The following is a 24,654-nucleotide window of genomic DNA, read 5'->3' as shown; positions in this document are numbered from 1 at the left end:
AGATGTGTCTAACACCACTTGAATGTATATTGGATTTTTATAAGCATTGCATTTCAAATTGAATATATTTCAATGAATATAGAATCTAGAAGATTTTAAACAAAGTTATGAATGTTTTGTTTGCATGAAATGTATTGGACTTGTAAAAGCTCATGGACCAAGACAGTAAATGTTTTAAAGGTTGTATACATTACTGTTTTATGGAAAAGGTAGATACTGCAGTTGTAAATGGTAAAGGACCTTTAACAGAAAGGGAATAGATGGGTTATATAATAAACTTAAACCCCTTTCACACTGGCACACCTACCCGGGTCCTGACCCAGATCACAATACCACGTAGTGTGAAACCACGTACCTGGGTCATACCCGGGTTGACCCGGGTCCCAGCAACCCACCTCCAGGATGTGGGTCAACACGCTTTGACCCGGGTTGAACGAGACAAAATACATGAAGGACGTTCGTAAGCCGACAAAATAACAAACAGCCACGCCTGCGTGAAGGTTTCACTTCCACAAGGAACGTTTCTGTTTAGCCATATTTTTGTTTCTTGAGACACAGCATGAGCCAGATTGCAGCAGGGATGAAGAAACATTTGCTCTAATCAACACCTGGGCCGACGGTTCAGTCCAGAGAAGCTTGGATGGAAGCGTCTGTAACAAGCTGCTTCTGGGGTATTGATACACGCATCTATCACCCAGGTCAACCCTGCTTTATCAGAAGCAGTCTGAAATCGCGTAGCCAACCCGCATGACACCGGGTCCTACCCGGGTAGGTTCCGATCCGGGTAGATCATGCCAGTGTGAAAGGGGCTTTAGATTTCTCAACCCTTAATTTTATCCTTTTATCAAAGGTGTTTTTGGTGTGTTAGTTAGTACCTTGTTCAATTTGTCAGTTTATTAATTCTGAAGAACTTTTTTTTTTTCTACTGTAAGTTCTTCCCAGTTTCCAGTTGTGTTGCTTTAATATTAAAGTGGATGTTATTTTGTTCTATTACTCAGGGTAATTAAGTGCCATATTGCTTGCAGGATTGTTATTTTTGCCATTCAACCGTTCAACTCTGTTAACTCCACCTGCCTCTGTACTATACTATGAAGCTGGTAGGAGGTGGGGGTTCTGTTAGCTGAAATTATTCTAGCTTTTATATGTGGCTACTGTATAAGAATAAAAGAAAAAAAAGACTTTCTGCAATACTGTCGTAGTAACTTTACTACATTTTCACAAGACAACCTGAGACCCTATTGAAAAGCATTTGGATCGCAATTTTCTTAGTGGGCCAACTTTACTGTAAAAACAAACAAACAAAAAAAAAACAACACCAGGGTGACCACCTGTTAACACCAGCGAACTCTAGTTTGCAATGGACATGCTCTGTGTGATTTGGTGATGACAAGCCATGTTCTATGGCTTACTCTGGGCAATTTGACTGAGGTATTGGAGGCTATATTGTTGAAACCACTTGTCGGATCTGGATGAATCTGTGCATAGGTATTTGTTATAAGATTCTATTCCACGTGTTATGTAGGTCACAGTGATCTAAAAAAAAAAAAAAAAAAAAGCATTACAATGGCAGGGGAAGTTTATGTTACGAAGTTGTTTAATTTGCACATTATTTGATTTTTAGGGACTTGTCTGGTGAGTTGTTAACGAATAAAGAGTCTGTTCTTAACATCTTTAGATCTTGTTCCTTTCTTTCATACATTGTTTGGCCGTCATGCTGACTGAATAGAAGGTGACACACTGGATAAATTATTGTCATTAAGGAAAAGCTTAAATGCATTTTTTTTGGCTAAATTACAAAAAATGTAGAAAATCTGCCCAGCACAGTGTAGTAGTTTCAACCTGCCGATCTGTGACACAATTAGTAGTGTGCTAGTACAGCTGTAACATCAGGAGAAATTAGATTAGAGGTACCAGGCTGAGCTGCTAGACGTTAAAAGTGAAAACATTAAGCTTAGATGAGTTTCTCTAAAGACTGATTGGTGCCTTAATTAGCTAAATGACCTCTAACCCTGTAGAAATAAATAAGGGGTAACTTTAGGGATCAAGACAAAAGCACTAAGAATTACCACACACTGAACACTAATTCATCTAAGAATGCTAAGAATTAGCCTTACTTTCATTCTTTGGAATATTTAAGAAAACAAAATACTGCTAATGCATGGCATTAGCTGGACAACAACACATATTATTCTGCTAGAAAATCAGTGAGTTGTGTTTAATGGTTAATTTCACGTCTTTAAGTTATTTTAAAATAGGATGGAATCGTTTATATCAGAAAGGCAATGCTAATGAAAGAGCACTAAATCACATAAAAGTGAGATTCATCTGATTTGTATGTTTTATGTAGTCACTTCAGCTAAACAGGCATCCCTTCCGTCTGTGTTCCGTTGTATGTATTGGGTAGAAAAACAAACCTTAACATCAATGGGCAAACACACACTCTAAATTGTATCTTTAACTGCAAGATAGACCAAAAAGGGCCTAACACCGTTAATTATTAATTAAACATGTGCATGTTCATAATGCAAAATAACATGATGCCTAAAGGTTTACAAATTGAGGACATTGTATTTATTGAAAAGGCAAATTTATAAAAGACAAACTCAACATACACCAGAAATGTTTTTCTACTTGACTTTGTTTCTTATATTTCCAAAGAAGTTGGATGACACAGTGAACTCTTAACAGCAAAGCTGCTAGACACAGTGTTCAACAAGGTCAACAGTTCAGTATAGCAAAAGTAGAGTTCAAATTCAAAGCATAGGATGGGGGGGGGGGGGGGGGGAATACAAACTACTGCTTCAAGAATCTTGCATATGTGAACAAATACAACAGTAAATTGCCTGTTTTATTAACAGATGTATCTGAGGGGTTAAATGGCACCTAAAAATATCTGTTTAATTGCTTAGCTGCGATCATTTGACTTTTGAGCTTGTTTTCAACTTTGACATGAAAGGTCACTTTTGTTACATGTCTTGTTTTCCTCATTTGTGAAGGGTATTACAATTACTAAGAATGTGTTGTTTCTAATAATGAAGTTTAACCGAATCTGTAAATATAAATCTCTGGTAAAAATGGAATATCTTCATGTGTGAGTTTACTTAAGGTTATTGGCCCCTTCCGTAATCAGTCTGACCTTGTTTAACCTGTAGCTTGCAGCCTACATTTGTATTTATTTTTAAAAATCATTACCAAACATACAGCGGGGAATTCACAAAGTCTGAATTTGTGTAATTTATATCTTTCTCAAAAGTGAATTCAGTTTTTCAGTAAATGGCTTTGTGAATTCCTCCTGTTATATTATAGTCATGTAATGAAGAGAATGCAGAATTTAGATTCCAGTAAGTAAAATACAGCAAATGGTCAAGAGGGGATTATTTTAAATTGCACATACGTTGAGATTTATCAGAGGAGCACAGCCATTCTATAGCTTGGCTACATTGGTGTTGTCATGGCCTGCTGGCAATGATGGCACCCACAACACCAGCATATACTTGTTGGGATTCATGTGTACACAATCCACTGCAGAACTTTAATGATGTTTGCTTCTTTACAGACTCTGTGGGGAGGAATGGTCGTTTGACTGTAAAGTCCTTCTTTGAGCTTATACAGGGCACATCATTTAAATATGTTACTATCAAGAGAGAATTAAGAGGATGCTTTGTTACCACGGTGACTTTTAATTATCATCAGATAATAATATAGTGGGATTTAGCAATGTTTTCCCTTTTACCAATTTACTTTGTGGTCATGATGACATTTATCAATTGAGCAATGCACGGTTGCATGGCCGAGGAATGTTAATCTTTTATCCTTATACTTCCTTGGGCAAAATGGGTTCTGTAGCAGAGTCTAGTGCTTTTGCTCTAGGCAGTCTACAACAGGCACCTTTGTTTCAGTAATGAAAAGATGAGGCCAGATTTATAAGAATTGACTTCAGTTCAAAGTTTGCATCATGTTAATATTACACTGTAATAAACTTTATTTATGTAACACCAGTGCAGAAACTAGGACATCTTTGTTGTTGACTTCAGTCTATTCATCTGGGTGTAGATAATTAAAACAAAAAAATGTATTGGGGATTGTTACTAAGTAAATGTCCAGAAGAATATTTTTTATAAATCCTCTACAATGGAGAAAATCAATGTCACAGATCCTGTTCATTTATCTCAGTAGGATTGGAACAATGACATTTTAATGCAATTTCTTTTACCAGTCAATGGGCTGTTTTTTCAATGTCTGTTTTGAAATAAAAATAGATTCAGCATTCATGAAACGGGTTGATACTGAACTCTGAAGCAGATGCTTACGCCCTGGGTTGCATAATCAATTGCATTTAGCATCAATGTATCACTAAATCAATTATTTAACTTGTATTAAATAATATCCATTGATATGGAAAACTACAAAGCGTTATGTAATTCAATATATTAACATAACATTATTCAGCAGGTTTCATTTGACTTTATGAAGCAAAAATAGGTTAATTCTATAGGGTGTTGCAAAACTTTTGTCCATAGCTGTACGTTGTTACTTACATCTTGATAACTGCGCATCCATTTTTATGTGTACATTTTTTAAAGTTTTATAAACTCGACAGTGACTTGTTATAGTAGTAACAGCGGGCAAACGATGAAAGCAGGAAATCCATTATTTTTATAATTTACGTTCAGACGTCTGGTTGCAAACTCACATCATTGAGCATGTTGATTTCAAGGCCTACCCCAGCCTCTGCTGATACCAATGCAGTATAATGTGTGTTTCTGGTTGTCGCCTATATTATCCTGAAGCTTCTTGTGTACAGAAGACTGCTTCTTCAAAATCCTAGGCTTCCCAGCATAGGAGAACCAGTTTATCGACTCCCCCCCTCCCCCCTTACATTAACATTATTGTTTTCATTCTGAAAGTACAGGATAACGTTTTGGTAATAGCTTGAGCACCAACTCAATATGACTCTTTGTGCTCACACTGTAGATTGTAGATAGAGCATTCTTGTGAATACGTCTGGCTTCTGGCACAGTTTTTATGTTTGAAGCACAGCACCGTATAAAATTGGTGTCTGCTGTTGGGCTCTTCCTTTGCAGTATACAGCCTCTGTGGTGCTTACATCTAGCCCAGGGCAAGAAGTCAGCCTTGTCTAGTTTAAAAAATATATATATTCAGTATATTGGAAAATCAACTGTATATAAAATGATTTATTGTATATTTCATATAATTTAACATATTTTTTAAAGCTGTTTTTTTTTTTTTTTTTTTTTTGCAATGGTAAAACATTAGTGAATGCTACAGGTCTTTGTGTTGCTCTTCATGTGCAATATTTAGCCGTTTCTTGTTTAGAGTACTTTAACTGTGTTTATCTTCTTGTTTTGTGATGTACTCTCTGATTAACTGTTTTAAGTACCAGGCTTTTTGGTCTATAGAAAAATATTTCAGTAATGCTGACCTTGTTGGGAATTTATAATCCTATGAAATGTCAAAGGAAAATTGAGATAAAAATAAATAATAATCTGGTTTAAAATACAGCAAAAGGGAACTGCAATCCACGATTCCAGGATTTAAATTGTCGGTTTCAGAAAACATTGATGGGCCCTATTTGAGTATGTGACTAAGGGATTCATGTACAGTAATAGTTACCTGGTCTTTTTCTTCATTATTCAATTTAAGACTCTGGCAAGACACATTACTGAGCAGCATGAGATTTCTTAGATTGCTGCCATGTATTCATTCTGTGAACAATTCTCAACAATTTCTTTCTGATAACCAAGACAAGGGGAATCCTGTCACCCTACTATGGCTGGATTTTCCCAGAACAGGCCACATTGGGACTTTGATTTCCAGGTTTCATTCCAGATCAACACTGCTTTATTAAAACCAGTGTGAAATCGTGTAGCCAACCCGCATGACACCGGGTCCTGCCCGGGTAGGTTTCGACCCGATGCCAGTGTGAAAGGGGCTTTAGAAACTCATTTGAAAACTTCAAAAACACCAATATGCAACAACAGAGAAGTACAGTATTCATTGCATCTTTGAACACACTATGATTTGGTTTTTAAATTAGCTGGAAGCAACACATTGTAAGTTGTATTTATTACATTTCTCCTTCAGCTTGTCTAAAACAGTTAGATACTTCAATATAACCAGTTCCAATATAGCAGATACAAATATTACAGTATCAGCTGTGGGGTTAACAGTTTTTCTTAGCTCACAACTGATTTTCTTTACAAAAGTATTGGTATACAAATCTTTATAACATGAGGCTTCACCCATTAACACCTGAGTTGTTTTATAAACAACCTTTCTTTTACTTGTAACAGGCTCGTGACCTGGTCTCCACTGTGCCAGCCTGTATGGGTCCTCACAGAGCTGGGATGAATGAACACCTTTTAAAAAGAAACAGTAAGGTGAGGACAAGACAATAGAAAAATAACAACACATTTCCAAGAAACAATTGGACAGACAATTAGGGTCGTGACCCACTATTCTGTCACAGTCAAATTTTAGGTGTGTTTTTTTATTTAAAAGTTACAAAATCCTAATGCATAGTGTACAAATGAGAATCTATATTTCAAATTCCAATAAATGACAAAAGTTGCCAAATTAAGAAAAAATACATATCTATATTAGTCTTAAAAAGCCATCTGTAAATATTATCCAGATGTATACTACTTATTGAGGTATATACAGTAAATAATAATAATAATAATAATAATAATAATAATAATAATAATAATAATAATAATAATAATAATAATAATATTAAACGTTGCTGTTTGTTCAACACGGATGAATATTGCAGCAAGTTCTCTTTCTAAAGTCCTTTAAACTGTTTGATTCCCAGTTTTCAGCCTATGAGATCTCTGTCTGGCTGTTATGAGATCTAGTGATACTTGTAAACCCTATAAATTACACATTACTAAATACATCGTTTTTTAAATGTACGCTCATTCTTGACTGAGAATACGGTGGTACATGAGTTGTTAATGCTTATCTTTGACTGGCAAGCTTGATTATGCCACTACATATTCTGTCTTGATGTTCTTAAGAATCTGTTTTGTTTAGATTGTGACCACTTTACTCGTCACTCTTACATGGTGTCTTCAAACTGAATAATGATACACGGGTTAATCCTTTCATGATTGTGTATCAAGACCACACCCTTGACCATGAATAGCTTTGTTTGGTAAAAAAATTAAATAAACAATACATTAATTATGATAAATACATTGAATGGGTACTCTATTTGTTTCTCCAGTTAATTAATACTAAACATATGCATATTCTAGAGAAGGTTATTAGCATAATACATTTGAATGACTGTAGTGGTGTCTTTAAGTTATTTTTATATTTTGTTTTAAATGTTGCATACTGGCTAGAGGATGCTTCATGTTGCTTAATTGGCAAAAGATGATCTAACTTTCAGATTATCAGACTGAGAAGTTTAATGAAAAGTACATATCTGTATCGCAGGCAGACAGATTGGATGTTCCACCACAAAAAGTAACTGCAAGAAACAAATGCTGAAGGGACTCTAGTTGGGACGTTAACGGCTGATTTTGAACCTTATTGCAATTGGGCATTTCAAATTAGTAAAATTGAATTAAAAATGTATTAAGAAAAAATAAACACAAATTCAAATGTTTTTATTCATTGTTTTATTTTTAACATTATGTGTTCCCTTTTGAATTTACTTTCATGAAGAATTGCTGCACTGCCAAGCTTGTAAGTACATTGGCTCATGTGTTGAGAGTTGAATGTTCTTATCCCGCATGGTGGTAGCTGGGAAAGTGTGTAGCAAAAAACTCAATACAATATCGATCTTTGTAAAATTGGCTCTATTTTTTTGTCAAATGTATTATTATTTTTTTAAGTTGTGTTGTGTGTTTGTGATCACAGTACCGTACCGTATAGTGTTACATGTTACACACAAATACAGAGACTTTCTTTATTCTGCTTGTGAACTGAAGTTTTTGACAGTAGTCTTTTTACAGTGATTTTATTTCACCTCTGTGTTGATATCATTCAGTCTATTTCTTGCATTGCTTTCATATGCCTTTACCTGTGGTTGTTTACAAACCTAGAAAGGTGTTGTATATAAAAACGTGCAAATTATTTCCGTACTGCATACACACACATGAAAAAAAAACAGTTTGTATTTATTGATAATAGCATGATTCTTTGTCTACAAGCCCTACCAGAAAAAAAGGATTCATTCAGGAATTTTACAATTGGCTGAGGGGTATATCCTGATCATGCTGCCTTCTTCATGTCGGTAATGACGTCATTACCAATACATTTTCCTTCTTGTCTCTGACAAATCTGTGTTTCTGAATGTAATTCTTTTTTTAGACCAGTTTTTGAATCCATCAGTTGAATACAAATTGTTTTAGGCAATGCAGCCCTTTATATTGCATTTCAGAAATTCTACTTTAAATAATATATATATTTATATAGTCATCATATGGTTTCATTCATACAGGGGTGTGTAATTTGTAACTGCCGATGCCCGGGACAACAAGATTTTATAATTTTTTTTTTTTTTTTTTTTTAATAAAATAGACTGTAAATCTCATGGCAATGTGTTTATGTATTAATTCATTGATGTATTTATTTTTCAGTGAGAGTAGTGAAGGGAAAGAATGTTACCCCCCCCCCCCCCCCCCCCAAAAAAAAAGCCATCAGGGTATGAAACCAGGATCACCCTGCTGCAGCAGTGTTCCAGTTAGCCATCATGGGACAAGATGTTAGATGAGGGAAAACAGGTGTAATAGGTTGTACACTGTTTAAAAAAATTAGTATATCATAGAAATAAACAAAAGAAAAAAACATATTTTGTCTTTGCAGAATTTGTTGCAGCCTACTGTAAATATTGTGTGCATTCTAGTAGAAAAACAGTGAAAAAAAAAATGCAGAGAGACTTGACACAAGTCCTTTAAAAATCTGGGGTTCACTGAAAGAACAGCAAGAAAAATCAGAATTCCACAAAGCAGCAATAATAGATGGCAATGATTTTGTATCTGTGATTCGACAAACTAAAACACTTGTACATCAGGAGTTGGATTCAGCTTATAGAGAAAGAGTGGGGAAAAAACAGGCAGAAGCTATTTTTATATTTGAATAACTCCCAGTATTGCTTATTATAGTTATACTCTTAGTATGTTACTTAAATTTACTAGCAAATGTGTTCCAAACTGCACTGAAAGGAACATTTCCTTAAAGTATGTTTTAAATTTGTTGAAGTGAGGTGAGGTCACAGGGAACCTTTTGTGTATCTTGAAGAATTTAGTGAACCTGTCAAGCTACAAGGTAGATCCTCCCCTGTTAGTCACTAATTGATTGCTTGTGTTCACTGTTAAATAAAACCCAAATCCTAATTCTACTTTTTTTGTGTGTGTTTTGTGCGACAGGGATGGGGGAAGTAGTTTGTTAAGATTAGATTTTTCTATCATTTTGTCCCTTGGACAACTTTTTTTCAAAAATGGTACACCCCTGTTCATGTGATGCATAATTTGAACCTGCTTCGCAATGTCATTTCTATAGTGCCAATAATGTTTGTTGGTGGGATCAGAAGTGCAGTGCATTGCCCAGGAGTAGTAGAACGGGCAGTGGAAGATCTTTGAGAATCGAGCCTCAAATCATTAAAATCCGTTTTCTACCTCTTATTAACACAAGCACCGTTATCATAGATCTTAGTTCTTTCCTTGTCGGGTTGTCCCCACCAAAAATGGTAGCTTCACCTCCACCATTGCCAAAATCTGAGCCTTTCTTCCAACTAAGTCACATGATCTTATTTTAAAGGGCCATTGTTGTTACAAAACAAGAGTCAACCCTTGTTAATATGAATAGTAACAGAGTGTGCCTGAGTCTCAGTAAGCCATATCAATTACAATCGTGGCATCTAAACATCATTTGACAACCGTGCTATGCCTCCAGCTACAACTCATTTGGCTTCATTGCAAATTTTTACACGTGTTTAACCTGCACATGCCCCATTTTATTGGCAGTCATTTAACATTTTTAATTTAAAATTTGGTTTGTTCAAGTGGCTACCCTTGTACCCTTGTAGTTGTATATTCTAATTATATAACTTAGCAAGTCAATGTGTGGCTTTTATATCGCTTTCCCTTAAAAAATAATACTAGTGTTAAATATTTGTATTGAGAACATTTTCGTATCACATGCTTGAACTAAATGTCGCAGGTAGCCTGAGGGGCCTGACTCAGCTGGAAACAGCTTTGCTTTGTTAGTATGTTAGTAAGAAACATGTCAAAACCAAACAACAAACTTTTTTTTTTTTTATCTATTCATATTCCAGCACAATTAATAACAATACAGTAACTTACAAAACATATGTTAACCCATGCTTCTAGCATTTAAAACTCTTTTGAATATTACAGGGAATATGTATGAAGGAGAAAACTTGTTTTTAGTGTTAATGCTACTCAGTGTTTAACAACATATCCAGTGCTTCAGTTCATTTATCTGTTAAAGCGCAGCCTCTCTAACTGATTTCCAGGATAAAGGGTTCCACTCAACGCTCCTACTTCAGAATTTCTTATGCTATTTAGTAACAGATTCATCAAAAGATGCAGAATAGCAAGTATGTCAGTAACACGCATTGTCTGCCACAGCTGTACATTCAATATTAGAGTAAGACGAAACATTGATGACCACAACATATAACAGTGTGTATAGAATAATGACAATGAATAGTTGTAATGAAAAGTTTGTTTTAAGACCTTGATTTCATTAGATTAACCCAATGCGCCAAAAAGCAATAAAATCGATACGTTTTTTTAAACATGTGAGTTAAATAAGCTGTGTAATTGTTGAGGCCTGTATCAGCTACATTTTAATGTGTCATAAAATGAAAACCTCATTCTCAAAAGGTAGGGAAATATTTCATTTACTTTAAAACAAAAACGTGTTGTTTAAAAAATATGGACTTGCTTGTACGTCCCGATGTCTTCAACGATTAGCCTGGTATTTAGATTTTTTTTTTTTTGCTGTACACGTATACAAGATCCATGTGTTTACATTTGTATGCAATGTCTTGTTTTAAGACAACAGTGCAATGATTGTAAATCCAGTACTTAGAACAAACAGCTTTTTATAACGGAAGAGTGGAACGAAAGCTAAAAAGTGAATTAGCCTTAAGCTAGTGTCAGTTTGGAAAATGGTAACCCACCACTTAAAATAGTCCTTTTGTGCATTACAGATAGTGACGTCAAAGCAGTTGTATAAAGGCGTAAATTCACATTTCAGATAAAACATCAAAAAGTATCCTTGTATGCACTGGTTAGTTCTTTACATGCATAACTAATTGGGTTTGCGTTTAATAAGTAGAACTCTGGAGAGTCGTCTTGATTGCAATGTAAACTTGGTCGACACGCTCTCTATTTGAAAGCTTGATAAAGGGAATCTTTTGGTTATCGGTTCTTTTTTTTTAACTTCTGGAATATAAATATCTCAAAATGCTGGAGATGCTTGAATATAACCATTACCAGGTGAGGTGCTTTGCTTTAATGTGGAATGCCCTTGTTTTTTGTTTTGTTTTTTAACTATATACATAGCGGGGGGGGGGGGGGGGGGGGGGTTCTGTATGGTGTCTTGAAATTTAAATGCATGCTTACTGCAGAATATTAATGAATAAAATAATGAGTGGTGGATTGTGTATGTTGGATTTGGTCTACTTCCCATTCATTTTTTCTATTTTTGTATTTTTTTCCAGTTTTGTAATTTAACCATTAATTTGTTTTAATCTCCATCGGGTAAAATATGAAAGCTAATTTTCAGGAATGACTTACTGATGTGAAGGAAGGTGTGTGCTGTATTATATATTAAGCTGCATATTGTTTTTATGTTTCATGTACAGGTGCAAACACACCTTGAAAACCCAACCAAGTACCACATTCAGCAGGCCCAGCGGCAGCAGGTTAAGCAGTACCTCTCCACCACTCTCGTAAACAAGCCTTCCAACCATCCCCTCAGCCTACCCTGTACCAATCAACCCAGTGAGCATGTAATGCATCCTGGACCTGGCAACAGTGCACCCAACAGCCCCATGGCCATGCTTAACCTGAACAACTGTGAAAAAGAGGTCAGTATCTGCAGAGCCTTATGTGAGAACAATGAATTAGCAAAATTCTGAAATGTGTCTACTTAATTTACGTTATAAATAGAATCCATACTTTAAAATGAACCAAAATTGTAACTCCTACTGTGTTTTTAATATAGATGTTTAAAGTGTCTAATTAAATAAATACTGGTACTGGATGGCAAAATGCAAAGAGTTAACCTTATAGAACAAAAATAAGATTTTGTTGTCATGATGACAACTTATTTTACAGCAACATTCTTTAATTTGGCTAAAGGTTAAGTAGAAGAAGAAAACGTTCAGCTAATGGTGTTTTTTAATGTGCGTGTCACTGCTCAGCTCATAACATCAAATGCTCTTTGTTCAGATGCATCGCTAATGAGTGTGTTCGCTTTCATGGTTTTCTCAACTTGCTCCCCTCACAGAATGTTGGGCTGTTTCTATTTGTAAGAGAAAAGGGTTGAATTTACTCATTGCAGGAGTAGTTGTAAATATATATATATATATATATGAGAGTAACTGAATCTGGGGATATGCAATATAGAAGCGCCTGCCCACCCATCTGCGTGTACTTAAATGTGTTCACTCTTAAAGGTTAGACTTTGAGAAAGCACTAATGTTGTATGTATAGCTGTGGCTGGGATATGTATGTTAATGGCAAACTTTGTTATTTATTTATTTTGTAAATATTTCTGTTTTTACATAAAAATATACAGATTTTGTATTTACAGATGGATGATGTCATTGATGACATAATCGGTTTGGAGTCAAGTTACAATGATGACATCCTTAGACTTATGGACCCAGGACTACAAATGGCCAACACGGTATATCAATTAACATGCTTAAAACATTTTCTATTACACATTATTATTTCTAATAATAATACACATGATGATAAAAAAAGAATGAGGAATGCCTTTTCAGTTAATGATATTCTTTTCTATTGCTTTGGTTTCTTAGCTCCCTGTTTCTGCTAATCTTCTTGATATGTACAGTAATCAAGTGATGCCACCACCTGGCCTTAATATCAGCAACTCCTGTCCAGCTAATCTACCCAACATTAAAAGGGAATTCACAGGTATTGTCAAAATCTTTCTCTCTCTATCTACTATATATATATATATATATATATATGTGTGTGTGTGTGTGTGTGTGTCTGTGTGTTTAGTGTTTAAAGGTTGCTTTACTGAGTTCTTAAAGCAACCTTTACACACTAAACTACATACGTTATGTGTGGCCCTGTGAATTAAACAATATTAGGAATGTTTCTGTTGCACTGATGAGCTTATATTCAGCACTATACCTTAGCAATAGTTAACTCATACCACAGATTCTGTGTAAATAAACGTGCTCAGTGTATTTCTGTTATCCACCTTTAACCTGATTACAGATCTGAAAACCTTTTGTTTATAAACGTTGCTATATAGGTCATTTAAAGGGTACATAAGGACCTTTTTATTTTATTGTGTTACATGTTCCCATGTGTTGCTACAATTGTTTACTTTTTTTTTTTTACATTTTGACTACTTTTTTAAACTTTGCAATTTAGTTAAAAAAGTGGTAAAAATGTAAAAAAAAAAATGTAGCACAATAAAAAAAAGGTCCTTATGTGTCCTTTAAGTACTTTCATCTGCCAAAAACCTTCAAAGAAAAACATTTTCTGTTTGTTTTCTAATGTAATGGGTGCCAGCAGCAACTAGTGGAACTCACCATTCAAACACGGTCCCCATGCATGCCCTATGGCCCTTAGACTTTTAGTGGAGCGTTTCACATTGTGCTGCTGGCACCACATTGTCTTTTATAAATGCAGTACTGTAGAAATATCCATATTGTGTGCAATGCAAAACGCACAACAAAAATATGTATATGCCAATTAGTTACCCCAGCTCCTGCCATGATGCACATTCTGGAGAATTCTGGATCGTGTGGCAATTTTGAAAGCTATCAAAGGCCAGAAGGTTTTCCAGTAGGTATGTTATACCATTTATGTTTCAAATGTTTTAGACAGTTATTAGGTTTTAGAAATATTATGTGACTGAGATTCCAGCATAATAACTGGATATCATTCGTACTGAATTCATGTGAAAATACACATATTTAATGCTGCATTCCACACTTAATCTAAAATCGCATTCGAATTCAAATTAGGTGTAAAATGCTTTGAGAATGAATGATTCATAACAATATTATTAAGTATTATTAATACTTCTTGCTGTTGTAAAATATATTTTTACTGTACAAATACCTTTTTTAGAAGTGTAATATTAGAAAATATCCAATTAGAACAAATCAATTTGAAGGATATATTAATTGCACACAATATGGAACATAATGCACACTTTAACCAAGAAGTGACCAACACTTTGCAACCCCATGTTCCCATGCTTGCCTACAATGTAAAAGCCAAAATCTGTGAAATATCACATTTAAAGAAAGAAAAAATATAGTTTTCTATAAAGAGAACTTTACCTTTGTTTCTTATTTCAGAGGCTGAAGCTAGAGCCTTAGCAAAGGAAAGACAGAAAAAGGACAATCATAACTTAAGTGAGTTTCTAATTGAATTATAATCTTTCATGCTGTATTGTTAGACTTTAGACATTTTAGGAACCTACTGACATAGACACTGATAGCTTTCTCTTTCCTATTCCTAGTGATTAGCATGTTGATTGCTGGTGTTCATACAGTGCTTAGCTGACACAGCCCTGCCTTTCCTCATGTAGCATGTCAGTACTGTGAATTTGTTTTTACAGTGTATCGTTTGTATTGTAAATCTAGTACATTGTGTTTAATCTTGGTTGCCTCGAAACACCCCTTAAAATGAACATCACAAATCTGAAATTATTTCTGAGAGTGAAATTGTGACCCCCTAAAACATTCCTGGGTCACCAGCTATGAAAGACTTTTGAATGAATTGTTTAAATAAAAGATGGCTTTATTGCAGCAATATCTTTGTCATGTGCGGTTGTTTTGTAGTTGAACGAAGAAGGAGGTTTAACATTAATGATCGTATTAAAGAGCTGGGAACTTTGATTCCAAAGTCAAATGATCCGTAAGTTGAATGTTTTCATTTATTTTTAGCAATACGATTCCAAAGTCAAATGATCCGTAAGTTGAATGTTTTCATTTTTTTTTAGCAATATGATTCCAAAGTCAAATGATCCGTAAGTTGAATGTTTTAATTTATTTTTGTTTGTTTGTTTTTAGCAATACAGTTGACATCCTTCTCTTTAAAAGGTTTGCTGAATAGGAGCGAAGTTACCAAAATCAAAATTTATAAGCTAAAATATGTAAAATACTATGCCTGCCTTCTGTGTTTAAAAATGTGTTTTATTTTCAGATCCTTTTGTAAATAGATAAGAATACTCTTAAATGTATAGTATGTTTTTTAAATGACATTTATATTGTGTTTTCATTGAGAACTCCTGCAGTTTTCATTGAGATGGAGATGGTTCTTTATTGTTTATTTTACAGGGACATGCGTTGGAACAAAGGCACCATTTTGAAAGCGTCTGTTGACTATATCCGTAAACTCCAGAGAGAGCAGCAGCGATCCAAGGAACTTGAGAACAGACAGAAGAAGCTGGAACACGCCAACAGGCATCTGATGCTGAGAATTCAGGTGACTTCCTCTTCTGGAAATGTCAGTTATGCAGTGTGTTAAAGTAATGACTTCTAAATGGCAGACGCAGCTGTTCTGATTTATATTGTCAACACAGATTTGTTATCACATGTAAAACAGCTTGCACTTCACCGTGCAGTTCTGTTTGACCACATTATTCACATACTCCAAATTACACAGATGTATGTGCTGCTTTATCAGTTTGATAGCATTTGGTCTGTGCGCTGAGCCAAACCATGGCTTTTGAAATACCAGGGCAGAGTTATAGAAAAATGGAAAGGGATAAAAACACTGATACAGCTTGTGATTTCTAAATTCTCAGGAGCTTGAGATGCAAGCCCGGGCTCATGGACTCTCTGTTGTGGCCTCATCAAGTCTCTGCTCCTCCGAACTTTCACCAAGGATCATTAAACAAGAGTCAGTGCAAGGAGACTGCAATCAGGAGGTTTATCATCAGCAGCATCCAGACCTGTCCCGCACCACAACCCTCGATCTCACTGATGGGACTATCACCTTTAGTGACAGCCTTGGACACGTAAATGAGTCTGGTGCCTACACTGCAGCCACGAAAGTGGGCTCCAAACTAGAAGACATGTTGATGGACGATAATCTTTCCCCTGTGGGAGCGACTGACCCCTTACTCTCGTCAGTGTCGCCCGGAGCGTCTAACAACAGCAGCCGGAGAAGCAGCATCAGCATGGAAGAGAATGACCGTGGGTGTTAGCAGCGGCTATCCAAAATCCACTACACACTGCATAACTTCTATTAAAACTGTACTAACTTCATACTCATTATTTCTCCTCTAAGCATCTTTAACTTCGTTTGTGAAGTAAAGCCCATCATTTGAAAAAGAAGACTGGGTTGGAGGAGTGTGACTAAGCACTGCTTGAAGATACAGTGGTAACGAAAAAACAAATGTCTGCTACTTGGAATGTGTGTGTGTGTGTGTGTGTGTGTGTGTGCGTGCAGATTATTTAAAAAACAACAAAAAAACACTTTATGTGTAGAATTGTCTTGTCAAATAATATATCCAGTGCTAGTTTCAGAATTGTAATTTAACTGTATAAAATGAACCCTTTGAAGTGAATGATAATTACGGTTAGTGTTGGAAGAGAAACTATTGAAAATCAAATTGGTAGTGACTCCAAAGTTTTAATTAATAAGAATATGAATATCAGTTATTCGTGCTGAACTACAATATAGTTCTACGTGCAGACATTTTTTAGTTGCCCTGTATTCTCCACTGAAACAGGCTTATGTGTTTGTTTTTTTTAATGTCAGTTTCTTAATATTAAAATTCTTTATGTTCAGTTGCACAATCATTTGATTCGCATGCTCTTTTTATTTTATTTGATCTTTAACAGTTACATTCAGGATATTTTTGAAATGTGAGAATGTCCATATTGAAAATACTGGTACGGAACATAGTGACACTAGTGCTTTTAGTGCTTTCTCCATTGTATGGCAATTGCATTGTGAATAAACACTTGAAGGAGGTTGAAATGCAAGGTTGGATATTTTGGTTGTAACAAACTTGTATTGAAGTTGTTATAAAGAAACATGGTATTGTATGACTGATTGTAGGTAAACATAACTAAATATAAATGCTTTCATATTCTATTTATACTGTTAAACATAGATGTGCAACTGTAGCAAGCATACAGTACTATTGTTTAGGTGGTAGAGTTATTGTTTAGTTTTACACTGCAGCTTGTGAAAAAGATTTATTCAAATAACTGTTACTTAATATTAGTGTTGGTTTTATCACTCAACGTTGTTGTAAGACTAGTTTAAATGCATTATCTACTTAAATGTGGAGCTATGCAATTCTAATAGTTGTATTTAAATATATTGTGCCTAGGTGTTACACAAAAGAAAACATTATGGTGTTATGAGCCAGTGAATGGTGAATTGATTTATTAATAATGGCAGAAGAATGTGTGCTCAGAATGAAGTGCCTTAAATTTCAAAAGTACTGACTGAAGAGTGAAGGTTGGTTTCTGTATTTAAAAGTGTTTGATGCAGGATGTTACCTTGGCACGTTAAGGAGTGTGACAGCGGGGATGAAGACCACATTTTATGACTGCATTCTCCTTATGCAAGACTGCTTGTCGACAGAATTTGTCAGCTGAGACAAACTCAGCATATTTCTGTCATAAAGAGGGATTCAGGTGGTGTGCATTGATAAAGGGACAGCACCAATCAGTGACCTTGATGAAGGGCTTTCTTTCTTTATATTATTTTATTTGGTTTGTTTAAAGGTTAAAATGTTATATGCAACAAAAAAAAAAGAATCTGTTGGCATTACATGATGCCCGTTTGCCATATATTTTCAGCACTAGCCTTGCTGAAATAACCCATTATATAGTACACTCCAAATGTACCCGCAGTGCAATAAGCAGTAACCCTGAAACGCTCCCTTGAACCCTGTGGCATTGACACAGTGGAGGGTAGTTTTAAACAGAGCCTTAAAAGAGTTAAAACAATTCTATCCCACATCAAGACTGTTCTTGTTATATTCAATGTGAACCAGAATGGACTGCCAAATGTTTTAATGTTGCCAAAAGTGACGTAAGTCAAAGTATGCAATGCAATAGACTTTCTGTTTTAAATGTTTTATTTTTTTCAAAATGCGAAGCAATATTTTTTAATACTTAAAGCAATCAGAATATGCAGGTAAAGCACAACAGACATGCACTTACAGGGATGTTCTTGAAACAAATGATGCACTGGGGAGATGCCTATATTGTTAGACATAGCACTTGTTATTTCTTGACCAAGTGATATTAAAATACTGCCTCTTGCTGAGATGCTTGGTACTGTATGTAATTAAAACTCTTGTCACTGCTGACTGCATCACATTGACTTGCATACTATCCATACAATTGTCAGATATGGATCAGTGATAACATGTATTCAGTGGAATTGAATGTTTAAACAATTTCTTGGTAGACTGATTAAAGTACATGGTTTTTCACATTTTCTTGTCGTTTAATGGATGCGTGGCTATTTATTTGGTAATGAAAAGTGAGCAGGCTGTCCGTTTCAGAAGACTACATGGGTAATCAATACTAGTTTAGATATAAGAGCTGTGTTGTTTGCAGATGGTAGTGAAATGATTGCAGTATATATGTACTGGAAGTGTAAAATAATCTTCACAGATTAACATTCAATGTTTTTTTGGTTGTATATACTGCTGTGCGGTGCAGTGTTGCACTAATCTTTGCTTATTAGCACAACATTTTAGCTAACTTTTTCATACCTGTTTTATAAATATAAAAAACTGAATATTACGATTATTAGTGTTTCTTGGCAAACAGATGATTAGAGTTGTACAATGCAGAAAAAGAGAATATATATATATATATATATATATATATATATATATATATATATATATATATATATACGTATATATTTCAAAAATATATAAATAAATATTTTCATTTTTAAAGGCTGCAGCAATAAAGTCTGCCATCTTGTGGTGAGTTTTAAGAATGGACTGGGAAATTTCCCTTGAGAATGCATAATATGATTTGCATAATGCAGGCTATTCTAGTTAATTGAACCCTGAGAAGTATTTAATACAGCATGACTTGCATGTTGCTACGCTCTAGGTGAGCAGATTTCAAGTCCTTTTCTTTTTAAATTAATATAAAAGATTCCCAAGGTATACTATATAAATATCCTTCCTGTGAGAATAAATGAATGAATCCCTGCTTGCACTATTAAATTCATTCTGGGCATATTGCTACAGGGTTATGCATGTGGTGCATATAAAAAACATCAGAGATAAAAACACAGCGGGACTCCTGTTTCAGGAGCTAGCTTAAGACCTAGATTAATAAAAGGACATTCTAGTTACTAGTAGACTTTACTGCATTGTGATCAATGGATGCATTCAAAACCATCACAGTATTGCATATGGATATCACTCTAGTGCTGTTTTGGATTGTGAGTGTTTGGGCTTTTTTGTTAATAAATGTAGCATAAGTCCAGTTTAGCACTTTTGAAAGCTTAATAACAACCCTTCAATGTGACCACTGTGATTCTCACCCAATTGTGTTATGTTGTAAAATACCAGAAGATGTTATACAATGTGTTATGGACCCTTGTAGCATAAATACAATTTAAAAAAATAAAATAACTGATTTTTTTTTTTATTTTTGTATGTGAATTCACATAAAACTATACAAAAATAAAAATATGTAAGTGCATTAAAGCATACAAATATGCATTCCCTCAGTATATCGTTAAGTGCAATGCCCCCCCAAAAAACATAAAAGAGATTAAACACAGCACAGAGTTGGCAGCATTACCATCTGCGAGTCTTAAAACAAACATATTTAGATTGAATGTCAGCTTGCATTGTCATGCAGCATTATGCTCCTTCACTCTCACAAGCTTTACATGGAGCACATGATTTGCTAGTTCTAGGAAAACAGCAGGTCTAGGTTTGCAGAAATTCTGTATTTTACTTTCCCTTTAAAATAACCCCTAACAATACGGCCACCAGGTGGTGCTATTTGCAAGTTAAATACCTGGAAACAGAAATTCAAGACTCTAAAATTGGAACAGACCTAGGAAACCTGCAAACTTATTTAGTAGGAAATGATATATTAATTTAGAAAAAAAGTGTGCAATTGTCAAATTCCAGAAACACTGCTTTTTAGAACCCAATTTACATTAAATTACACTTATTGCAAACGGAAGCCTAATACTAATATTGCATGATTTGGTGACATTAGGATTGATTTAATAAATTAATTAAAGTACAAAGGGGATTATTTTAATGATATAAAGTAAACAGTGGTGGATCTCAATAATGCTGCCCTAAAATTCATAAATCAGATGTCTTTTATTCAATGTAATGAGATTAAAAATAATTTGTGGAAAACCATCACAAGATTCTATAGAAAATGAAACCAGGATTATTGTAGAATGGTATTTAGGAAGGTGGCATTTAGATCTAAATCATTTTGTGACACATACATCTTTTTATTCTTCAGTGCTCAGATCCTCGCACCATTTCTTAAAAGATCTTTCCAAGACTTCATCATCTATGTCATTAAAAATTTCTGGAAAACAATAAAAATAAATGTATATATTTTTTGTCAGTCATCTGCATTTGCAAAAAAATACGAAACATTAAAAACACGTTATCATATCGGTAAAAGACACACTAACATGGAATAGTGCTTTATGTATTACAGTTGTATTGTAGGCAATACCACTTGAAATACAAAATTGCCTGTTTATATGAATGTGTACCTGCGGTTCCCACACCAGTCGGTAAGGGCATTCTCTGGAGTCCTTCAGAATGCTTCAGGCGTTCATTGAGGGATTTCTTCACCAGGTTTAGACTGAAATCATGGTGCCAGACTGGAAGCTCCAAGTTCTTCATGCACTGAATAATGCGATTTCTCTCTGCAGTGGTCAAGAAGCCTCTGTCATTGGACACGTACGTCATGTATGCCATGTCAATATTGACCGCTTCTCCGTGCATTAATGTTGGCAGTACTTTCTGAAAGGAAATAGAACGAATGTATGTGATACTCAAGAAAAATGTCAGTTATTAAGCTAAAGGTTTTATAATTACAAATGAAAATATAAAAGACACTACATATACATGTATATGTTAGAGGGACAGTCATAAATGAAAGCATTTTTTTTAAATAATGTATGAAAGATTCAATCTAAACCTTCTGGAACCTACCATCTCTAATTCTGGGCTTATCAAATGGCCAAAATCAACCAATCTGTCCAGGTCATCTTCCCAGAGATTTGGGGCTAGCTCTTCCAGCATGGTTTCTATTGCAATCCTTGAAGTCATTAAAGCAACACACCCGTGGTCTAACAAACCATTGCAGGACTGGAAATTGGTATCCAACAGGAATTTTCCATGGCTCTCTAACAACTCAAACAAACCTTTGTGTTTCATGAGTGCCATCTGAAAGAGAAACAGTGGATTAATCCCAAACATCAGTACTTTAAAAAAGGTTTTAAGACTATCGAATTTGTCATTGTCTGTTTATTTCAAAGTTGTAAATGTAAAATGTATATCCATATAGACAAGGGTATGTGTTTGAGATAACCCCTCTTATTTCCAATAAAACATTGACAGGAAGGACCACTACAGATCAGCCATGTTTATACATTTGCCTTGATACTGACTATGACCTACTGTAAAATAACACATCTCTTACAACTTAACTCCTAACAGTCAATACCTTTAACATCTCTGCCAGACCATTGGAGATTTGACGACGTGGCACTGTTTGGATAAACGACCTGTCTAGGAAAGTGGCTACAGGAGGGATATAGCTTCCCAGCTTGTTTTTGCACTGAGAAAAGTTCACTCCAGTTTTGGCCCCCACGCTGGCATCAACGTAAGACAGCAGTGTTGTCGGCACCCGAATGTAGGGAGTGCGCCTCCTATACAGAGAGGCTGCAAATCCCACAATGTCCAAGCACACCCCTCCGCCGATTGCAATGATGGGCTCTGTGTGTCTGCTGATGCCAAAGCTGTGGAGCTCTTGCAAGATTTTCATCACCAGCTCCATGGATTTGTTCTCTTCTGTGGTAGGGAGAGGAAGGATTTTATAATTAACGTTTCTGGCCTCAAAGTAACTGCTTACTTGAGGGCCATAGAGTTGGTTAACAGTCTCGTCAATGACAACAAAGCGTTTGATGGGCTTCGTGCTGCTGCGGAAGGCATCCAGTTGCTCAGGATCTCTTAAGTGACCAGTAAGTAACGTGTCATTGCCAGGTTCCAGAAGGTTTTGGGACTCTACTACTTTATACCTGAAGTAGATGGGGCTCACAATTGTCCAGGACTTCCCTTGCTCCGAAGTAGATTCATAGCTAATAAAAGACAAAAATCCACAAGCCTTTTTGTTACAGTCAAATCTGTATTAATTATTTCAACTGTGAATGATAACTTCACAAAAAAGGCCTAACTACAAATAGGCATAAAGTATTTTTGGTTAGTTTACTGGCCTGTTGTTATGAGTGGATGTATAATTGATATTCTACTGTAGTGCTTCAGTAAAGCAGCTGTCTCGGTTAACGCAGGCAGGCGCATCACACAGGGCGAGGCAATCCACACACAGGTGGAGGGCGGGCGCAAACCCGAGGCCTCTCGCACTAAAAGCATAGCGCCGATAGCGCTGCTGTACAAAAAAGCCGTCTCCTTTGCAAGGAGCGTATGTCGGGTTTATGTCTTTGTGTGTGATTACGTCACCTACCAGCCCAGCTGCTGCCTTCCCCCGTGCACGCTACAATATGTACTGAATACCTAGTGTACAAAACCGTATAAGAGAAGTGCTGTGGTAGAATATGTTCGAAACATACAAAATGTACGATAACACTAATAATTTTAGTTTTGAAAAAACTGAGCACCGTCTGTCCGTCCATCCAGGTCGTGTTAACAAGAGGCAAATTTCTTCATTCGCCATCTCGACAGCAAAGCTATGTGTAGCGTAAGCTGTATTGAAAGAAATGTCTCGAAACCCCTCTGCTGGTTCGGGATTTTTTTTGTTAAATACCAAGACTACCAAAAACAAGTTGAATGCAAACTGTGCAAGCGACTGTTGATGTATCATAGAGGCACAACCAACCTCTGAGGTCACTTTACAATCGTAAATTCATATTATTATTATTATTATTATTACTATTATTATTATTATTATTATTATTATTATTATTATTATTATTATTATTATTATTATTGTTATTGTTATTGTTATTTGTTTTTAGTAGTTGTAAAATGTGACTGTGACTGTGCCTGGTAATCTGCTTGGAGCGGTGACTGTTGTTAAAATTTAACATTTAACTTAAATTAAGTTTGTTTTGCCTAAATCCGCTGCAGTTAGTGCCGCAATGCAAGCTTACGCGCAAGCAGCATCAATTACGTGTAAATAAACAACGTGTATTTTATTTATTTATTTTTTATTTAAATTATAAAAACGTGATTACTGTTCTACATAATGTATTTTTAAACTACATATGAATGTTGTGTTCCATTTATATGGTTTACAGGTAAAATAGGATTTTCAATCAGCTACAAACAAGTAGCTATGGAGACGTCACCAGTAAATTATTCAAATTAGTACCATCGAAGGTTCGAGCCTTCCTTCGGTAATGTGTTGCAAACCTTCGAAGGTCAAAATGTACGCTTCGTTGCAGCCTCGCGACAGTCACTGTTCAGATAATTACAGTTTTAACGATAATACAAAATACAGACACACAGTTAAGCAGTGGGTTCCTATAATAATACAAAAAAACTAAGTGAATACATAAATAATATTACAAAAACGGTCAAAGAATTATCATTTACTGTAGCATATAAATGGCTTTTACAGACTTTGAAAAATAGAATTTGTCACCTCAGGCACAAACAGTTTGTAAAATTTAAGGAGTGGGCTAATGGGCTCTACTTGCATTTTGTCAAACAAGACTCATTGGTTTCAGTGTGTTTACTCTAAAGCAAGAGCTGCTGCAAATACTCACATTTTTGCTTCTGAGATGTGGTCACTCAGACTTGAACTGTCGCCCTTCATACAGCACCAGGCACTTTTAAGATGCACCAACTGGAACTCTGTTTCATTAGAATTGTTATTACGTAATGCATCATCTTTAGTTTTTGCTTGGTCTTCTGAAACTGCAATAGCGGACAGAATATTGCTAGGCATGGCTCGAGTTTATTTCAATTAATGTTGCACCTATTTTTCAAGTCAAAAGGTCTTTACAAATAAATCGGTGTTGCTCGAGGAAATTATTTATACCTGTACACCCCAATCCCCGGGGGACATGGGAGTAGCTTTGTGTTATAAAATAATTGACGTGTTGCACTGACACGTATTTTAAACCTGTAATAAGATGCCAGTGCAGTGTTATAAAATCGGTATTGCAAAACACTACCTTGTGTAATTTTAAT

General features: G+C 35.3%; 2 protein-coding genes across 19 annotated transcripts in view; one reads left to right on the top strand and one right to left on the bottom strand.

Moving 5' to 3' along the window:
• Nucleotides 1–18,772, top strand: part of LOC117414056 (microphthalmia-associated transcription factor) — a 48,610-nt gene extending 29,838 nt beyond the window's left edge. For 2 of the 18 annotated variants that reach the window (XM_058999968.1, XM_058999967.1), the window contains exons 4-13: nt 6,315–6,401; nt 11,873–12,097; nt 12,811–12,921; nt 13,058–13,175; nt 13,975–14,067; nt 14,585–14,641; nt 15,071–15,146; nt 15,232–15,258; nt 15,569–15,716; nt 16,039–18,772. In XM_058999968.1, the coding sequence (XP_058855951.1) occupies nt 6,315–6,401; nt 11,873–12,097; nt 12,811–12,921; nt 13,058–13,175; nt 13,975–14,067; nt 14,585–14,641; nt 15,071–15,146; nt 15,232–15,258; nt 15,569–15,716; nt 16,039–16,440 (1,344 nt within the window). In that variant the 3' untranslated portion in view covers nt 16,441–18,772. The remainder of the gene's footprint in view (nt 1–6,314; nt 6,402–11,872; nt 12,098–12,810; nt 12,922–13,057; nt 13,176–13,974; nt 14,068–14,584; nt 14,642–15,070; nt 15,147–15,231; nt 15,259–15,568; nt 15,717–16,038) is intronic. The other 16 variants (XM_058999963.1, XM_058999970.1, XM_058999964.1 and 13 more) reach the window with 15 other exon arrangements.
• Nucleotides 18,773–20,555: 1,783 nt separating this feature from the next.
• Nucleotides 20,556–24,526, bottom strand: LOC117412531 (2-epi-5-epi-valiolone synthase). Its single transcript, XM_059000185.1, has 5 exons — nt 24,228–24,526; nt 21,947–22,580; nt 21,433–21,666; nt 20,988–21,240; nt 20,556–20,794 (listed from the first exon to the last, which is right to left on the bottom strand). The coding sequence occupies exons 1-5, from the start codon at nt 24,407–24,409 to the stop codon at nt 20,715–20,717; spliced, it is 1,383 nt and encodes a 460-aa protein (XP_058856168.1). The 5' UTR covers nt 24,410–24,526; the 3' UTR covers nt 20,556–20,714.
• Between the last annotated feature and the right edge of the window lie 128 nt (nt 24,527–24,654).

The sequence above is a fragment of the Acipenser ruthenus genome, chromosome 25 (assembly GCF_902713425.1).
Source record: "Acipenser ruthenus chromosome 25, fAciRut3.2 maternal haplotype, whole genome shotgun sequence".
NCBI classification, from domain to species: Eukaryota; Metazoa; Chordata; class Actinopteri; order Acipenseriformes; family Acipenseridae; genus Acipenser; species Acipenser ruthenus.
Note: the sequence above shows the minus strand (reverse complement) of the source record. Positions and strands in the feature narration are given on the sequence as shown.

Coding starts and splice junctions, on each gene's coding strand:
- LOC117412531 (XM_059000185.1), bottom strand. CDS start 24,409: ATGCCTAGCAATATTCTGTCCGCTATTGCAGTTTCAGAAGACCAAGCA. Junction 22,581..24,227: donor CACATCTCAGAAGCAAAAAT/GTGAGTATTTGC, acceptor GTCTTTTATTAG/CTATGAATCTACTTCGGAGC. Junction 21,667..21,946: donor GTCTGGCAGAGATGTTAAAG/GTATTGACTGTT, acceptor TTTCTCTTTCAG/ATGGCACTCATGAAACACAA.